Source organism: Brassica napus, chromosome A1 (genome assembly GCF_020379485.1).
Source record: "Brassica napus cultivar Da-Ae chromosome A1, Da-Ae, whole genome shotgun sequence".
NCBI lineage: Eukaryota > Viridiplantae > Streptophyta > Magnoliopsida > Brassicales > Brassicaceae > Brassica > Brassica napus.
The window spans coordinates 27,720,270-27,737,094 of NC_063434.1; the positions used below are offsets into that span (position 1 = coordinate 27,720,270).

Sequence of the window (16,825 nt, forward strand, 5' to 3'; positions counted from 1 at the left end):
CTTTTCATTTCAATTTCCAAAGTTTTCTCCATTTTCCACTTTATTATTTACTCTCTTTTACTCCACATTTTTCTAATCAAAACCCAAATAAACTCTGATTCAAATCAAACCTAGAAAAAATAATCTAGTACATAAAACCCATACAACTAATGAGTTTGGTACAAACTTACCAATCTTTTTTTCCCTTGCTTCTTCTTTTCTGTGAGTAAAAACATACATCTGCATGATTACAAGTTTACACTATTTGATGTGCACCACAGTGTTTATGCTAATGTTAAAAATTGTAATTTGGGTTTTGCATAGCAAGGAATAAAAAAAACAGCTGGGGTAAATTCTAATAATTCGAAAGGTATTGGTTACAAGTAAAATTAAAAAGTATTTCTAAAAGTCCCCCAAACTTTTCCTTATTTACTTATTGTACCCTCTATTGACTTTTATTTTACCCAATTCCTAATCAGATCTCCACAGTGAGAGAGAGAGAACAGAAGCGAAAGCAGAAGAAACTAAATCCCAATGGCGACGACGATCCCACTCTTCGCCTCCTTCAAGTACGCCGACAGCTTAACCGTCGTCGGCATCTCCTTCTGCACGGCGCTAGTCTGCGAAGCCATCTCGTGGATCCTAATCTACCGCACCACCTCCTACAAATCCCTAAAATACTCAATCGACAAAGCCGCCAAGAAGCTGGAGACGATGAAGACCGAGAACCCTTCCTCCAAGCTCACCGTCAAGAAATCGAAGACCAAGAAGATGGACCGCGTCGAGACGAGCCTCAAGGAGTCGAGCCGAGATCTGTCCCTCTTCAAGTTCAAATCCGGCGCCGTCGTGGCCCTCGTCCTCTTCGTCGTCTTCGGGCTGTTGAACTCGCTCTTCGAAGGTAAGGTCGTCGCGAAGCTCCCGTTCCATCCGATCGCGATCGTGAAGAAGATGAGTCACAGGGGGTTGAAGGGAGATGATGCGACGGATTGTTCCATGGCGTTTTTGTATTTGTTGTGTTCGATTAGTATAAGGACGAATCTTCAGAAGTTTCTAGGGTTTTCTCCGCCGCGTGGCGCTGCTGGTGCTGGTTTGTTCCCCATGCCTGATCCCAAGACTAACTGACTGATCTGTTAGTATTGATCATTGTTCTATCCTTTTGTTTTTTTTTAATTCTTCGGAATAAGAAACAATTTAAAGTTGTGATGATTATGTATTTGTTTGGATTCGTCTTTGTTAAATTTGTGGCGTCGTCTGTCTCTGATACAGTAACAGAATGAGCTTCTTGTGATCTTCTCAGCTTAGAAACAAGAATACACATGCTAGCGAGCTCGTTCTCTAGATATGTTTCTCTATGTTTTGAGTCTTTTTCAAGCTCGGCTTCTCTTTGATCTTTATCAACGAATGCGGCTTCGTATGTTAGTTCACGGTCTTTGCTCATTCTTAGTTCTCTCTTCAGCTCCGTCGTTGACGAGTTGTCTTGTTCTTGTTTCTTTAGAAGGCTCTATCTTCTTCCGTTGTTCCTGTTTTATTATTAGGTTGGGGGATTGGGTACTGTGGGTTGATAGCTCAGCTGATAGTTTCCTGTTGTGATTCATTAGCTTTGCAACTTCTTCGGATAATGCCTTGAGCTCGACTGCGGCTGCTGATGCAAGGCTTTTTGCGTATGAGCTCTCTTCTGCGAGTTTCCTGTTACGGTGTTCTAGTTGCTCCTTAGATTCGTTTAGTTCCTTAGTTTTCAGTTTCAGCTCTTCGATTTTCGTTTCCTTTCAAGTCGGAATGCACAGAGACTTTAGTTTGAGAATCGTGTAGCTATTAAGCTTGAAAATTGGTGAAAGACGTGAAATAAAATGTATATAGAGAGACCTGTGCTAGTTCCAGGGAATTAGAGAGGTGCTGCTTTAGGTTCGCAACTTCTTCTTGCAGTACTTGACAGTCACTTGTCTGCAGAAAATACTTAACCAGCTAATCAATTCTACTGCACATTACAAAGCTAGTTTGAAGCTTTCCCAAAGACATACAAAACAGAGGAGATAGATTAAGACAAAGCCTATGACCTTTTGATTGAGTTGTTCATGAATGATGCGACTATCTGCAGTTTCAACCTGCAATCAAGATGAATGGATGAGACAAAACGTAGAGCATATGATTTGGCTTCATCGTTGATATAGTTTGGCCTTTGACCACTCTAATATTTGCAGATAAACAAACTTCATAGGGTGTGAACAGAGATTATATTGAGCTAAGAGGAATTATATCATCCAATCAATAGCACAACTATCTCTAGGCATAAACATAAACAATTCGATCACCTCGAGTTCAAAAGATTCCTCATTAAGTTGATCCCTCAGCTCAGCAACTGCCTGAAGAGACGATAATAATCACTTGAGAAATGAACAAAAAAGAAAAAGAAGCCATTGCATGATACATGGCAGAGGGAAGCCTACCTGCAGGATGTCAGATTTATCCAATGCCTCATGTGATGTCATAACATAATCCAAGATTTGTTTCTCCAAGGTGGCAATCTGGTCATTCTTTGCCTTGATGTCATCATGTAGGGCATTAATCTCCTCCTAAAGTAACAAGAGAACCAAGAAGGTGAATACTTGGTAGATTTAAAACACAGGTAGATAAATATCATCAACAGAGTGATTATATTACTTTAGTCTCTTCATTTTGAGGGGACTTCGCAACTTCATCTGACAACCTTTTCAACGAACTTGACTGCAACGCCGCCTCCTCCAATAAAATCTTTTTATGTTCCCTCATAAGATCCAACTCATCGATATTGCTAGTCTGGGAACAAGAGCACATAGGAATGATTTAGTTACTTTGGCGCCATTACAGCTGTGAAAGTATCTCTTATGTACCTCCAGAGTCTCCATGTCTTCAGGAGCTTCTCTGTCTTCTCTAGACTCTGAGAGTTGTTCCTTCCATCAAAGGCCATCCTTCTGAAAGTCTTGATTCTGTATAAAGATAACTTCCTCCCCCTTGAGGAGTCGATGGCGTGCTGTTGGATTTTACCACACTCGACTGCTCGCTAGCACTTGAACTGTTATCCCTTTTCTGATAGGTAAAAGTAAGTTCGGATCAACAAAGGGGACCAGAGAATAATCAAAAGAAGAAACTGCACCTAAGAGGAGACAAGGCTGTGTGCTGATTTCTACTATTACTCATACCATTATTCTTTAAACAAAAAGTCAGACATTTGTATACCTTTAACAACCCATGCTTCCGAGTCTTCTTTTCTTCTCTACATGGAACATCTCTAATCTCAGCACTTCCCTCCACAGGAACATATATATCAATGTCCTCATCGTCCATTAAGTCCTTCCTCTTGTATGGTAGGTAAGCAAGCTACACACAAACATTATCAACAAAGATTAACCAAAAAAAACTAGAAATTTCGTGTACTTGCTCCAGGGAACCATCCTAAGAGGAGACCGTGTAAACAATTTATACTATTCAAGCTATATCAGTGATTCTACCTCTTCTTCCTCAAATGAATGTCTCCTCCGAGGATTAAAGCGATGAGCTAAGCGATATGTTTAGTAGACACCAAAATAAATTTTGTCAACTGTTGGATTCGACTCAAGAGAGCTGCTTTAGCTTCTTCTTCCTCTTCTTCGAGCTGGATTGCGGCTTGACCTGACCATCTTCTAGCTTCTATTATCACGTTATATAGCCAAAAAAAGGAAACAACAAAATTACTACAGATTCTCTCAAATGCGTGATTGTAACTAAAACACAATGACACAAAATGTCCCCCTACTTGTCTAATCCAACGTATAAGTGAGTTTTCAACAATTATCAGTTCATATTAAACTTTTATCACTGACAGGAAAATGCATGAATGACAATTAAAAAGAAGATTTTAAGTTTTCAAGATTGGAACTCTATTCAGAAAAAAAAAACATCCCTTAATCACTACAAAAGTATAAATGGGGATGGAAGGTATCTTTCGAGCATACCTTCTGGTTCAGGAGAATAGTATCATGTGCACCCATATCCTTCAGTGGGGGAACTGGTACAATGTCCTGTTTAAGCTGTTCCAACTCCTCCCTCAGTCGCCGAATCTCATGTTGGTACTTCTTGATTAGTGATTTCTCATCAGTTATCTGCAGTTTTGTAGTGTTAGTACCAAAAAAATAAAGGCAGGTAGAAGATATGCGAGTAAAGCCTTGTTTTGTTCGGGTTGAATCTCAATATGCTTTGCACGATGAGCAAATTTCAATGTGTTGTGTGTTTCTTCCGAACTTCTTGATGCAGGAGTTACTGTACAAATGAGCTACCATATCCACAAAGGGACAACTAATCAGTAAAGTACATAACTAGCAAAGTATGTGCTTAAGGTTATCAAGATGTTTTTAATCATGTTGTGGATTTCATAAGAAAGGGGATTGAGAACAGATCTAAAAGGACTTACAGATACTCGGCCATGACCACTCAGTGAGGAGTGAAGGATCCTAGTTAGCTTAGAGTCTCTGTATGGTACATGCGAAGCCTTCACATCCCTGAGCTTTCATATCACCTACAACATCACAAAAGTACTATCTGAATTGACTCCAAAACCTATTGTTGACTAAGAGAAAAATGTGTGGTAAGAAAAAAAACTCACAGTTTCTAAAGTCAGCAAACTTTTATTTATATATGATCCTTCCTTGCGTCTTAAGCCACTAGTTTCAACCTTTGAACTCTCGGAACCTGCCAGATCAACGAGGTTCTGCAAATATGAGAGAAATTATGGGTAGTTAATATTATTTGAATTCGCTTTAGCGTAGACGAAAGAGCTAATCATAACTAACTATATCACTGGTTATAAGAGTAGCTTACCAGCTGTGAGAGGTGTACAGCTTCACTTTTAATCTTGTCAGGAGAAAAAAATGATATATCAACTGCACACAGATAGCAATTTCTCCCTTGCTTCAAAGAGATTATTAACATACCAACGTTAATATTGTATGACTCCGGCTGCTGAGCAAATTAAAGTTTGTTGATCCAACATGGCGTTGCTCTGTCATGAGGAAAAAGATTTACTAAGCATGCATTGAATAATATGGAAATTTACCAAATCATGACAGAGTTGAAGGACGAAATATCTTAAAGAGGAAGTTATTTTATCCCTTCTACAAAAGTTCCCTGGAATCAACAAAAATGGGTTCAATTAAAAAAAAATTGAATAAAAGCCATGAGAAGCTCATTATACAATTCTCATTTCAAATGATAATTAGGAGGATCAACTTCAAATGTGCTTGAAAACATTGTGACATAGAGCATTGCAATGAAACAAAGGGCCACATATGAAAGCATTCTAATAGCAGAGTCCTCATAATGGAACCAATATATATTTTCAGGTACCAAATAGCCTAACCATGGTTCCCAATAAAAGATTCTATGATAAGCAAAATATATTACTCGTAAACACAACAAATATATTACGAGTCAACAAGAGAAGTAGTTGCATGTATCAAAAGGTGATCTGAAAGTGAGTCACATACCTGTTTGTCTTCTCTGATCCTCAAATTGTGTCCTTCTGGATTCAATAAATCATTGACAACCTGAAATAAGGTGGACCTTAAAGATAGTAATCTCAAAGGAAAATTATTTCTATCACTCTCTGCTACTATTGAAAATGAATATAAAGCAGACAAGACAATAGGTAAATAATAGCACCTCATTATAAAGTTCCAAGTAGGAGATACGCAGGAGAAACTCTCGATTTGGTGTCTGTAAAAGATTAATATGTCAGGCTGCTAGTACTTAAGCCAAGGAATCTGGACGAACCAATATCCTACAAAAGTACCTCTTGGATAATGCTGAAAGCATCTTTCACTGCTAACGGTATAATACCAGGAGATCTTTGGTCACCCTGACATTTGAACCAAAAAATTAACCAAAACTATCAGATAATATTAATCGTAAGTCATGGACATTCTAAAGTTAAATGCAAACATGGTTTCAAGTTTTCAACAGTAGGGTGTGTTGAAATCAAACGGTATTAGGGAATCTTACATGCATCGTGTGAGTCTTTCCACTGCTTGTCACTCCATATGCAAAAATGGTCCCTGTAGTGGATTAACATTGATGTCATTATATTCAAATCAACTGTTCTGAAGAATAACACACTAAGAACAGTCTTTCAACAAATAATCTGTGACAAAAAAAAAATACAAAAGCCCTGTTCGTTTCTCTAACGCGCGTCAGAGAACAGCGACCAAAAAATAACAAGCATGAGAGAGGAATTACAGTGGAGTGTTGTTACAGAATTGCCGCCGGCAAGTGTCGCTGCTCTTCGTTTCTTCTATTTTAAAATAGACTTATCATTAAAACTGGTCACTTCATACCGTTAATCCCCTCCATAGCTCCATTAACAACTTGGTGTGCAGCAACATCGTAGACATTGCGTGTTGTGGTCGTAGGTCCAAAGACACGATCTGCCAGAAAGAGAATCAATCATTAACAGATTGAAAGACAACTTCAAGAAAACAACATGGGAAATCAAAATATCAAAAAAAAAAAAGAATATCCAATTTAATCTTAGTCCTCCTATTTTAAGACATGATTACAAGTGAAAATGAATATCACATAAGAACAATACTATTTGTCCTTAGTTTTGTTGTTTTTGAGTGATGTGTTCACCATGACACTAATTAAATTGTTAAAGACTAACCATAGGCATAAGCTATTGTCGGATTATTCTCATTTCTTACGATTGTTTCCCCATCTGCATACCATGCAACCTCCTCCCCATTGCGGATTTCCCTTGGACTACGTCAAGGAAAAAATATATGTCAAATTCACAGAACAAACATCAACCTTATATTTGCAAGCATATACAAGTATTTCACTCTGAACCTGAGTGGGCGAAAGCGAACTGTCACTGTGACGTTTTCTTTAGAAGGCTTAGAGCTTTGTGGAAACGAATCTGATGAGAAGAACTGCTGCTTGCTTTGAGCAGATGAAGAAGCAGGGGAGCTATGGCCATCATCAATAGATGTCTCCTGATAAAGCTTTGAAGACGAGGTCGCTGAGGAAGCAGTAGAATCAGCACCCTTTAAATTGGTATACCCTGCTTTCCTCAGCTTTGATCCTTTTCTAGATGCCATCACAAAGTCGAAGTTAAACCTCCAGAACAATGAATGAAGAAGATGAGTACAAAAATCAATCAACACACAAAGAAGCAGTGATACCTACTGACGACTCAAGGTTACTCTAGGATTCTTCGTAGCAGCGAAGGTAAAATTCTCCTCCATGGAAGAAGATCCTTCTCTGACACTTCGTGCAAACAGGATGCCTCTCTAGAAAACTAGAGATGGCCTATTGAGATATTGAAGACTCTCCATTTCAGCTCCATCATCTTTGCTAGTGATGATCATGACCTGATTGGCGCCATCTCTAAACCATCTGCATGGCCTTCTATAAGGTTCTACTCTTCAAAGGTCTTACCATTACTGAATGAATTCCCGGATTGGAAGACTCAATTCCACTCTTATCATAACATTAAAGGAGCAACACTTATTGCAAAAAGTGTGATCCAGGAGGATTTTTTTCAATCTTATATTGCTAGAGGATATCCATGTTGGCTTAGTTACCTATTTTGTTAGGTCAATATTTCTACCTCTCTTTGTCTCTTTTGATTGAAGATGATCCTTGTAGAACCTTTGTTCTGTTATCCTTCTATAAAATTCTAGCGTTTAAAAAAAAAAAAATTATTTTCTAACATCGACTTTGGCAGTTGATGCCAAGGATTTTGTTTTTATTTTATTGCAACCAATCAAGATTCACGAGAATGCGAATATTCATGAAGTGAAAATTGTATTACAAAGATAGCTAAAACTTGGTTGATTACAAAAATTTAAAGAGATATATAAGTAGAGATTTGAAGTGTCTCGGTCACATCTTGGACCAACAAAAAATGAAAAGTTAACAACCAGTTTTGTAAATGATTAGTGTTTAAGAAATTGTATTGTAAAGATCCATATCAAAACAAACAAATTAATCGAAAAACATTTGGATTCTAAACTTTGAGTCTCTCACATTACATGTGGTAGTTCTTATATTGCGGTTTAACTCTGTAGTAAAAAAGTTGATCTACATTTTCTCAATGTGACTATTGTTCTCCAAATTAGGACATAGTGACATTAATTTACGTAAAACAAATTTATAAATTATGAAATATCATCACTGTAATTATCAAAAAAATTAGCGGAATCAACGATAATAAAATAGTTTAGCTTTAACATTATTGTATAATACATCAAGGATGCAAGATAAATACATTATATTCAAGAGTTGCATTTCCAGATTTCACATCTAATGAATACGTCTTTCCCTCAGCATATCCTCTAGCGAATCGAAACAGGCCACTGCCTCCAACAACAGGCATCTCCCTAACATTCTCAAACACAAGGTTACGTCCAAGAATGCTAATCGTGCTTCCATTATATTCTCTTTCCGTAAACACAAAATGGAGAATCATCAACAATCCCAATTCGGTTTGAGATGCAGATGCTGTCATACCCTGTGCATACCCTATTATATTGGAGCTTATATTAGGAAGTGTAGTTATAGGACAATCCATTACGAACATGGAACCAAAATATGTTTTAGATGTGTTTGTTTGTGCGGCTTCTGCTACTTCCACTGATGTTGGGTTGTAACCATACATGTCGTGGAAGTAAAAGTGAAGATGTGTTAGTTTCTCTTGGTTTAGACCTAAGGTAGATGGATATGAGACTTTTGAGAAGGCTTGATTTTTCACAAAGTATAACGACAAGAAGCAAAATGTAGTAAGCAATAAGATTGAAACTGGTTTTTGTTTAGTGTTGGCCATTGAAAGATGAAACATAATGTAGCACAAAGTTTTGGAAAGCCGATTGTAAATGTGAGTGGGACTAAGTATTATTATATATACTAATAATATGAATATTGATTTGAAAGTTATTGTATTTTAATTTTTGTTAAGGTTATTTTAGGTTAATATCTATATTTCATCTATGTATGAAACGTGTTCATTGTAAATATCAATATTCAATGAACCACATACTTTTGAATAAATTTTTAATACACACTCGAAGGAAAACAATCTAAACAACTTAAATATAAATTGGTAAAATTAGCCATTTGTAGGAAACAAAATCGTGCATATCTGATTTGTTTCCTCATAAACAGTCACCTTTAAAATTTATGTACATTATCCAATAACATGATTATATTAACTTATTGGAGTTTTCTTTCACAAAATTCAAAGTTTCATCGTACGAGTTCCATTACTATTAGATGCCCTAATCCAAAATTAAAATGTGCATTTTAATCAGCTGGATGATTTTTTTTTAAAAGTTAGTGAACAAATTTAGCTGTAAAAAAAAATTGAAACACGTTGTGTGCCCTACGCCGTCGCTTACGTTGCTTCCGCAGCGGGCCGGCCCTATGTAACTTAAAATCTACGGTTAAAAATGTATTATGGTTTTTTATTATTTTAAAATCTAAACTTTAACGTTGCATATGCTGGTGTGCACCGTTGTGCTTTGTATTTTATCTACATATAATTTATGAAAACATATATCAAATAAATATTGTTGTTCTTTATTGACTTATTCTTGGGTTTATTTTGAATCTTTAGGTTCACCAACCAATAGGATTGTGTTATTTCAAATTTGATATCTTTTATAAAAAGAAACAAAATATTATCAAGTTATATTATGTTTTTAAAATAAAAAAAAATAAAAAAATAAAAATAGTAGTAATTACAAAAAAAATATTATAAATAATACTTAGTCCCACTCAGAGAACCATACAGAAAAGAAAAGTACAGCAACTTCAAGGTTTTGATTCTTCCGCGAGAGATCGCATTGCAATTTGAAGATTTAGGTTCATCATCTTTTTGTTTTTATGTGATGAGCTCTATATTCGCCAAAGATATGCAGAAGCATATAGCAGTGTCTCGTGTGCCTGTAGGGACCTTCAGTGAAGAGATTATTGGGAGATATTTCTGAATGGGCTTATTAAGACCAGTAAGAAAAAAATTAAAACTGTTGTTTCTTTTACTGTAAGCATCCTAGGAGGTGATAATATCATTAGAATTCATAATGTTAGAGATAACTCAGAAGCAACAATGGTGTTGTTTAAATGTATTTTCAAAACTTCACCAAAATCGTTTAAACAACTTCCAAAGTCTACCCAAATTATAAAAAACTCCAAAATCTATACCCCCACCCCCCCCCCCCCCCCCCCTCCCTCCCTCCCCTTATGATTTTGGACACTAATTTGTAAAAACCAGTCCAAGTTATAATTTGTAATCCCTATCGTATGAGAGAGATACCATCATTGAGTATTTTTTATGGGATTCAGAATCCTTGATTAAAATATACTAGATGGTTCTTTCGTGCTTATGCAATTATAATTATATTTTACTTATATAATTGATCTCACAAAAACAATCACAATTTTAGTGCTGATTTTAAGAGGTATTAAAAATGGAACCTAAAAATATTTTTTATGATAAGCAGATTTTGATCAAAATTACAAAATCCTTACTGAATTTTTTTTGTTCATATTTAATTTCTTTTTAATTTTATGTTTTTTTGGTCATTTTTATGTTTTATTTATGTTTTATGGGTATATTAAGTTCCACAAACATAAATAAAACATAAAAATGACCAAAAAACATAAAATTAAAAAGAAATTAAATATGAAGAAAAACAAATTCAGTAAGGATTTTGTATTTTTTGATCAAAATATGCTTATCATAAAAAAAATATTTTTAGGTTCCATTTTTAATATCTCTTAAAAATCAGCACTAAAATTGTGATTGTTTTTGTGAGATCAATTATATAAGTAAAATATAATTTACATGTAGTTTTTGCTGTAATTGTAAGATATTATGTCAGCTAAAGATTATGAAAAAACATTTCAATAATAATAATTATAAACTATTTTTAGTCAATTACAAATATATTTATGTAATCATCTAAGAAAGTAGATAGATAAAAAGAAAATATTTCTATTACTTTGAAAATATATTTATTTTATATTGAGAGATATAAATAATGTATTTTTATTACTTTGAACGTATATTTTTGTTATGTAAAATATGTTTTAAACGAAATATTACTATTTTGTGAACTTTTTTTTTAATGAAATCATATTATATGTACAGATATTTTCGTTTTTAAGCTTTATATTTTTTTTTCCTTTTTACTATATATGTTATTTAGAAAAAGGAAAAAGAAAACTAAAAAAATTAATAATAGTATTTAAATTCAATCTTTTTAATTCATTAAGCGTTTTGAAACTGATTTATATATATATATATATATATATATAATATTTGCATGGGCATGCCATATATATTTAAGAGTACATCAAACATATAATGCATTTTCCAGTAGAGGGATAATTGTTTAATATAATAAAACAATCATAAAATTTTAAAACGCATATAATATCTGATGAAATATTAGTTTAGTTATTCCAAAGAGATCGGAGCACCAATATGGCTCTCAACTCTGCGGACACAATCCTTCCATGTATATTTGCTTTTTGGGACTGCATTAGATGCACTAGGATCAAAATAAGCAAACTGGGGTATAGTTTCGTATTTAGCTACTACTAGATGACAATCTCTGCCAATCTTTAATAGATAACGACAACATTCAATCGGCAACGGCGTCGTAGTCTCATCCAACATGTCCGTCAAAATTTTAGCTCCACAATATCCCGTCTCCACCTTATCAAGGCAACCCTGAAGAATATTAAACTCTTTGTCCGTGTAATAACTCAACCTTCGGTGGTCCAATGACGGTGAATCGGCGGATGGAGGATCATGAGCATCATGGATATCAAAATCCGGCGTAGGAGATATGTTCACATCTTCTGGTACCTCTGGTACCTCTGGTACCTCTGGTGAATATCGATCAAATTCTTGGGATTGCTCGGGAGCACCAATGTAGCTCTCAATTCTGCGGACACAATCCTTCCATGTATATTTGCTTTTTGCGACTGCATTAGATGCACTAGGATCTATAAAAGCATTCTGGGGTACAGATTCGTATTTAGCTACTACTAGATGACAATCTCTGCCAATCTTTAATAGATTACGACAACATCCAATCGTCAACGGCGTCGTAGTCTCATCCAACATGTCCTTAAAAATTTTAGCTGCACAATAATCCGTCTCCACCTTTTTAAGGCAATCCTGAAGAAAAGCAAACTCTTCGTTCGTGTAATAACTCACTTGTGGTTGTGATGGAGCTTCGATATAATCTGGTATAGGAGGTATGCTCACATCTTCTAGTGAATAATCATATTCTTGGGAAAATATTGTGGGAGACATGAAAGATACTACTGTGAATACAAACATTAACATGGAAAGAGACTTTGCCATATTTTCCTTTGGTTTAGGATGTTAGATTGGTGAAAATGAATTAGAGATGTTATAGGGAAGTGCGTACGTTTTATTTGTGGAAGACTAATTAACTGATGATAAATTTATTCATTGATAGTTTTATGTTATTCATTATTTAACAGTTTTTGGGTAAAATCATCATTTAATATTTTTGTTTCAAAATAACGTACGTTTTATTTGTGGAAGAGTAATCAATTGATGATAAATTTATTCTTTGATAGTTTTATGTTATTCATTATTTAACAGTTTTTGGGTAAAATCATCATTTAATATTTTTGTTTCAAAATAACGTTTACACTAAACTAAGACTACGTTTTAGCACTTTGGATGATGATGTGGGATTGAATACTAGCTGGGAAAGTCTCGTCCTTCCGCTTTATGATCCATACCTTTGTGTTATACTATTGGATCTTTTGTTTTTTTTTCTCCCATCTAGGTTGACGGTTTTTAATGTTGCCTAATAGTAACTTTTGTACTCTGTTTAGTGGGATTTCTGGGGTTGGCCCCATACATTTGAAATGAAACACACTAGAGTTAAAGAAAAAAAATGTTTTAGCCGGTGACAACGAGGATCTCACAGATATGCGGAATTGCGGACCTAGGCTGCCTCAAGTCCTTCATAACCTTTTCTGCTAGTGTTGAGCTTTAAGCTCTTATTAGTACCTACTGGTACGTCTTTCCCATTTCCTTTTATGTCGCTTTCTTTTTTAGTATCTCTGTCTCCTTTAATTCTTAGTGTTATAACTCAGGGGTGCTCCCAAACTTGTCCTTTTGGACTTCAATGTTATGAAATATTCAATGTTAAAAAAAAAAAGGTTGCCGGAGGTTAAGATTTTTATGTCAAACTTAGGTCTGGGCGTTCGGTGGTCCGTTCGGTTTTGGTCCGGGTGATTCAGATTTTTGGATTTTCGGTGTTATGCTCATAAGTACCATTCGATTTTTACTAATTATCGGATCAGATTCGGTTTGGTTCCTTCCGGGTTCGGTTCAGATCGGATTTAACCAATGTTTAAAATCGTACCAAATATATTTTTAAAAAACTCCAAAATTGACCAAAAGTTTTCAAAATATATAAATTATTTACAAATCTAATTAAAAATTAGTTAAACTATCTAAATTAACTAAAACGTATTCAAAATAACAAATAAAAAAACTACAAAAATATTTTGAATACTCTAAAATATCTAAATCAACTTAATATATATAAAAACATTAACATATTTAACTAATTTCGGATATCTTCGGATCCTAATTCAGATTTTGGTTCGGTTCGGATTATAACCAAAGTCCAAAGTAGTAAGCTCATAACTCTCATTTGGATATTTTTGTAAAACAGTTTGGATTCAGTTTCGGTTTTTCTGGTTCGGGTTAAGATCGGTACTTCGGGTTGAGTTAAAAACGTCCAGGCCTAGTCAAACTAGCAGCTGCTAGCTTTTTTATCTAATCGAATATTCCATAATTTCATGTAATCCTAATATTTTTTTTTATTATTCACTAAAAGTATTACAAATTTATTCACCAAAAGTATTAAAAAGAAGTAGCATGAAATTTGGACTATTAGTATTCATATTGAATATGTAGATAGTTGGGGCATGAGTGTCTTAACTTTTGTTTTAGATGAATGTTCAATGACATATAATTTACTGCCTCATGCATTAACATACTTTTGAAAATGATTTAATACTTGTAAAAATTGAAAATTGTGTCAAACATATGTATTTCATGTATCATTAATATTTCACACATTTGAAACAAAAAAAAATTGTTTATTCTAGGGTAGCATATATCTGTTTTTCCATGCATTTTTAGTATGTTTTTTTTTATTCTGAGAAAGGATCATTCTTGGTAATCCAACACTATATTAAGATACCAATATAATTATTTTATGGTTTGAGTTTCTTGATTACCAAAAGTATAATGATAATTGATTAATATTCTCTCTTTTAAAAAAAAAAAATATTTAACACTTCAAAAAGTTTGTCTTACTTAAAATTTTATAATATTTTCAAAATTAAATATAAAATTATGTAAAATTCTTATATAATATGGCTCGTTATATTCTGTAATTTATTTTTTTATTAGTTGAATTATAGTTATATAGATATTTAATGAGTTTGCTGACAAAAAAAATACTAATGACTTTTTGTTTAGAAAATAAAAGTATTTTTTTCTCATTAAAAAACGAGGGAGTATGAATATATAATGGTAACAATCATAACACTGAGAACACATATAACATCATAGTGAGGTGCTACTGTTTAAATCATGGGCTCCGAAGAGACAGGAACACCATTCTGGCTCCGGGCTCCCAACTTCCCAAACACAATTGTTTCATCTCTGTTGATTTTCGAAAGTGTTAGAAGCAATATCTTTATACTCATAAATCGAAAGAATAATTTGGGTCAGTCCTAAATGTCCGTCTTTAATAAATACAACAACATTCATCTGTCAATATTTGTGTCGTCATCTCATCCAACATGTTCTTAAAAATGTCGTTTCCACATTTCGAATTCTAATTTTGTAGGCAAACATGAAGAAAATCGAGAATGTTCATGCGAGTAATGATGCATAAGCTCCATCTCATATTTAATTTCTAGTAAATTGGCGGGAGCTTCAATAGGAGATATGTTCACATTTTCTTATACCCTTTGTGACTATTGATCAATTTCTCGAAAAAAGTTGTCTGAGACGTCGAACCTGCTACTATGGATACAAGTATCACCATGAGAAGAGACTTTGGCTTATTTGTTTTTGATTTTGGATTTTAGATTGGTGACAACAAACGATATAACTTATAGGGAAATGAGTATTTGTTGAAAAGTTATATGGGTCATAATATAACTTAAGATCTACAATTGCGTATGGCGGTATGCGCTGTTGTGATTCGCATTCTTTCTACATATAACTTATGAAAACATATATCAAATATATTTTACATTGTTTTGCCGTTAAGTAAATGATTTTTTGACAGTATTTTGCAAACCAACCCAAGTTGGAACAGTTTATTCTCTATCAAACGAGAACGATACCATCATTGAGTATTTTTCATTGGATCCGAGAACCTTGATTAGAAAATATGTATATTTGCATGGGCATGGCCATATAATCTTAATAGTACATCAAACGTATAATGCATTTTTCAGTGGTGTGATAGGAATCATAAAATTCAAAACGCATATAATATCAAGATGATGAAATATTAGTTTAGTTTTTCCAAAAAAAATCTCAAAATGCATATAATATCAAGACGATGAAATATTAGTTTAGTTCTTCTAAAAAAATTGGAGAACCAATATGGCTCCCAACTCTGCGGACACAATCTTTCCATGTATGTTTGCTTTTTGGAATAGCCTTAGAAGCAATATTATTATATTCAGTGTTTGAAGAAATGATATGTGCCACTCCTAGTTGACAATCTTTGCCAATCTTTAATAGAATAAGACAACATTCATTCGTCAATTGCGTCGTAGTTTTATCCAACATGTTCTTGACAATGTTATCTCCACAATCCGAATTCAGCTTTTGAAGGCAAATCTGAAGAAAATTGAATTGTTTGTCCGAGTACTGTCTCCCAAGTTTCATGTTATATTCCATTGTCGGTGAATCAGCTTCGAATGGAGATTCATCGGGAGTTTCGACGTAGATATCAAAATCTGGCATGGGAGATATGTTCACATCTTCTGGTACCTCTAGTGAATATCGATCAAATTGTTGGGAAAAAGTTGTGTGAGCCATGATAAATACTACGGTGAATACAAGAGTTAACATGGAAAGAGACATTGCCATACTTTTGGTTTAGGATGTTAGATTGGTGACAATGAACTAGAGATGTTATAGGGCAATGCGTAGACGTTTTATTTTGTTTAAGAGTAATTAATTGATGATAAGTTTATTCATTGATACGTTTATGTTAATTCATTATTTAACAGTTCTTTGGGAAAATCACCATTTAACGGTTTGGATTCAAAATAACGTTTACACTAAACTACAAATATGTTTTAGTACCATTGATGATAACGTTGGATTGAATACTAGCTGAAAAGTCTCATCCTTGTGCTATATGAATTATACCTTTGTGTTACTACTGGATCTTTTTTGTTCTCCCATCTACGTTGATGGGTTTCATGTTGCCTACTCTAATTAGAGCATGATTAATGAGAGGTTCTTAAGATAAGGTACTTAGAAAATATAATAACTTGTCTCTTAACTTTTAACTAAAAAAGCTAAGAATCTGGTTCTTAATTTTTTTAGTTAAAAGTTAAGAGACGGGTTCTTATATTCCGCTAAGAACTTCACATTAATCATGCTAACTTCTGTACTATGTTTACTGGGAATTCTGAGTTTTCCCTCTCATACTTCTGAAATGTTATAGACTTTTCATAAAACTCTTGCATGTAACAGTTTTGTTTATAAAAGAACGTTTACACTAAACTTAGAAGACAC

At 34.1% G+C, this 16,825-nt stretch overlaps 4 protein-coding genes and 2 pseudogenes across 4 annotated transcripts; 1 reads left to right on the forward strand and 5 right to left on the reverse strand.

Annotated features, from left to right (window-relative positions):
* Positions 1–286: 286 nt before the first annotated feature.
* Positions 287–1,267, forward strand: LOC106358225 (calcium load-activated calcium channel-like). Its single transcript, XM_048750849.1, has one exon. The coding sequence runs from the start codon at positions 514–516 to the stop codon at positions 1,099–1,101; it is 588 nt and encodes a 195-aa protein (XP_048606806.1). The 5' UTR covers positions 287–513; the 3' UTR covers positions 1,102–1,267.
* On the reverse strand, positions 1,103–1,736 carry LOC125583613 (annotated as a pseudogene).
* LOC106358224 lies at positions 1,736–7,859 on the reverse strand (annotated as a pseudogene).
* A 213-nt stretch (positions 7,860–8,072) lies between these two features.
* On the reverse strand, positions 8,073–10,142 carry LOC106368884 (dirigent protein 22). The gene has a single exon (XM_048750798.1). The coding sequence runs from the start codon at positions 8,822–8,824 to the stop codon at positions 8,234–8,236; it is 591 nt and encodes a 196-aa protein (XP_048606755.1). The 5' UTR covers positions 8,825–10,142; the 3' UTR covers positions 8,073–8,233.
* A 1,151-nt stretch (positions 10,143–11,293) lies between these two features.
* On the reverse strand, positions 11,294–13,768 carry LOC125583628. The gene has a single exon (XM_048750922.1). The coding sequence runs from the start codon at positions 12,359–12,361 to the stop codon at positions 11,444–11,446; it is 918 nt and encodes a 305-aa protein (XP_048606879.1). The 5' UTR covers positions 12,362–13,768; the 3' UTR covers positions 11,294–11,443.
* Positions 13,769–14,205: 437 nt separating this feature from the next.
* LOC111202007 (protein DOWN-REGULATED IN DIF1 11-like) lies at positions 14,206–16,682 on the reverse strand. The gene has a single exon (XM_048750998.1). The coding sequence runs from the start codon at positions 16,166–16,168 to the stop codon at positions 15,641–15,643; it is 528 nt and encodes a 175-aa protein (XP_048606955.1). The 5' UTR covers positions 16,169–16,682; the 3' UTR covers positions 14,206–15,640.
* Positions 16,683–16,825: the final 143 nt, after the last annotated feature.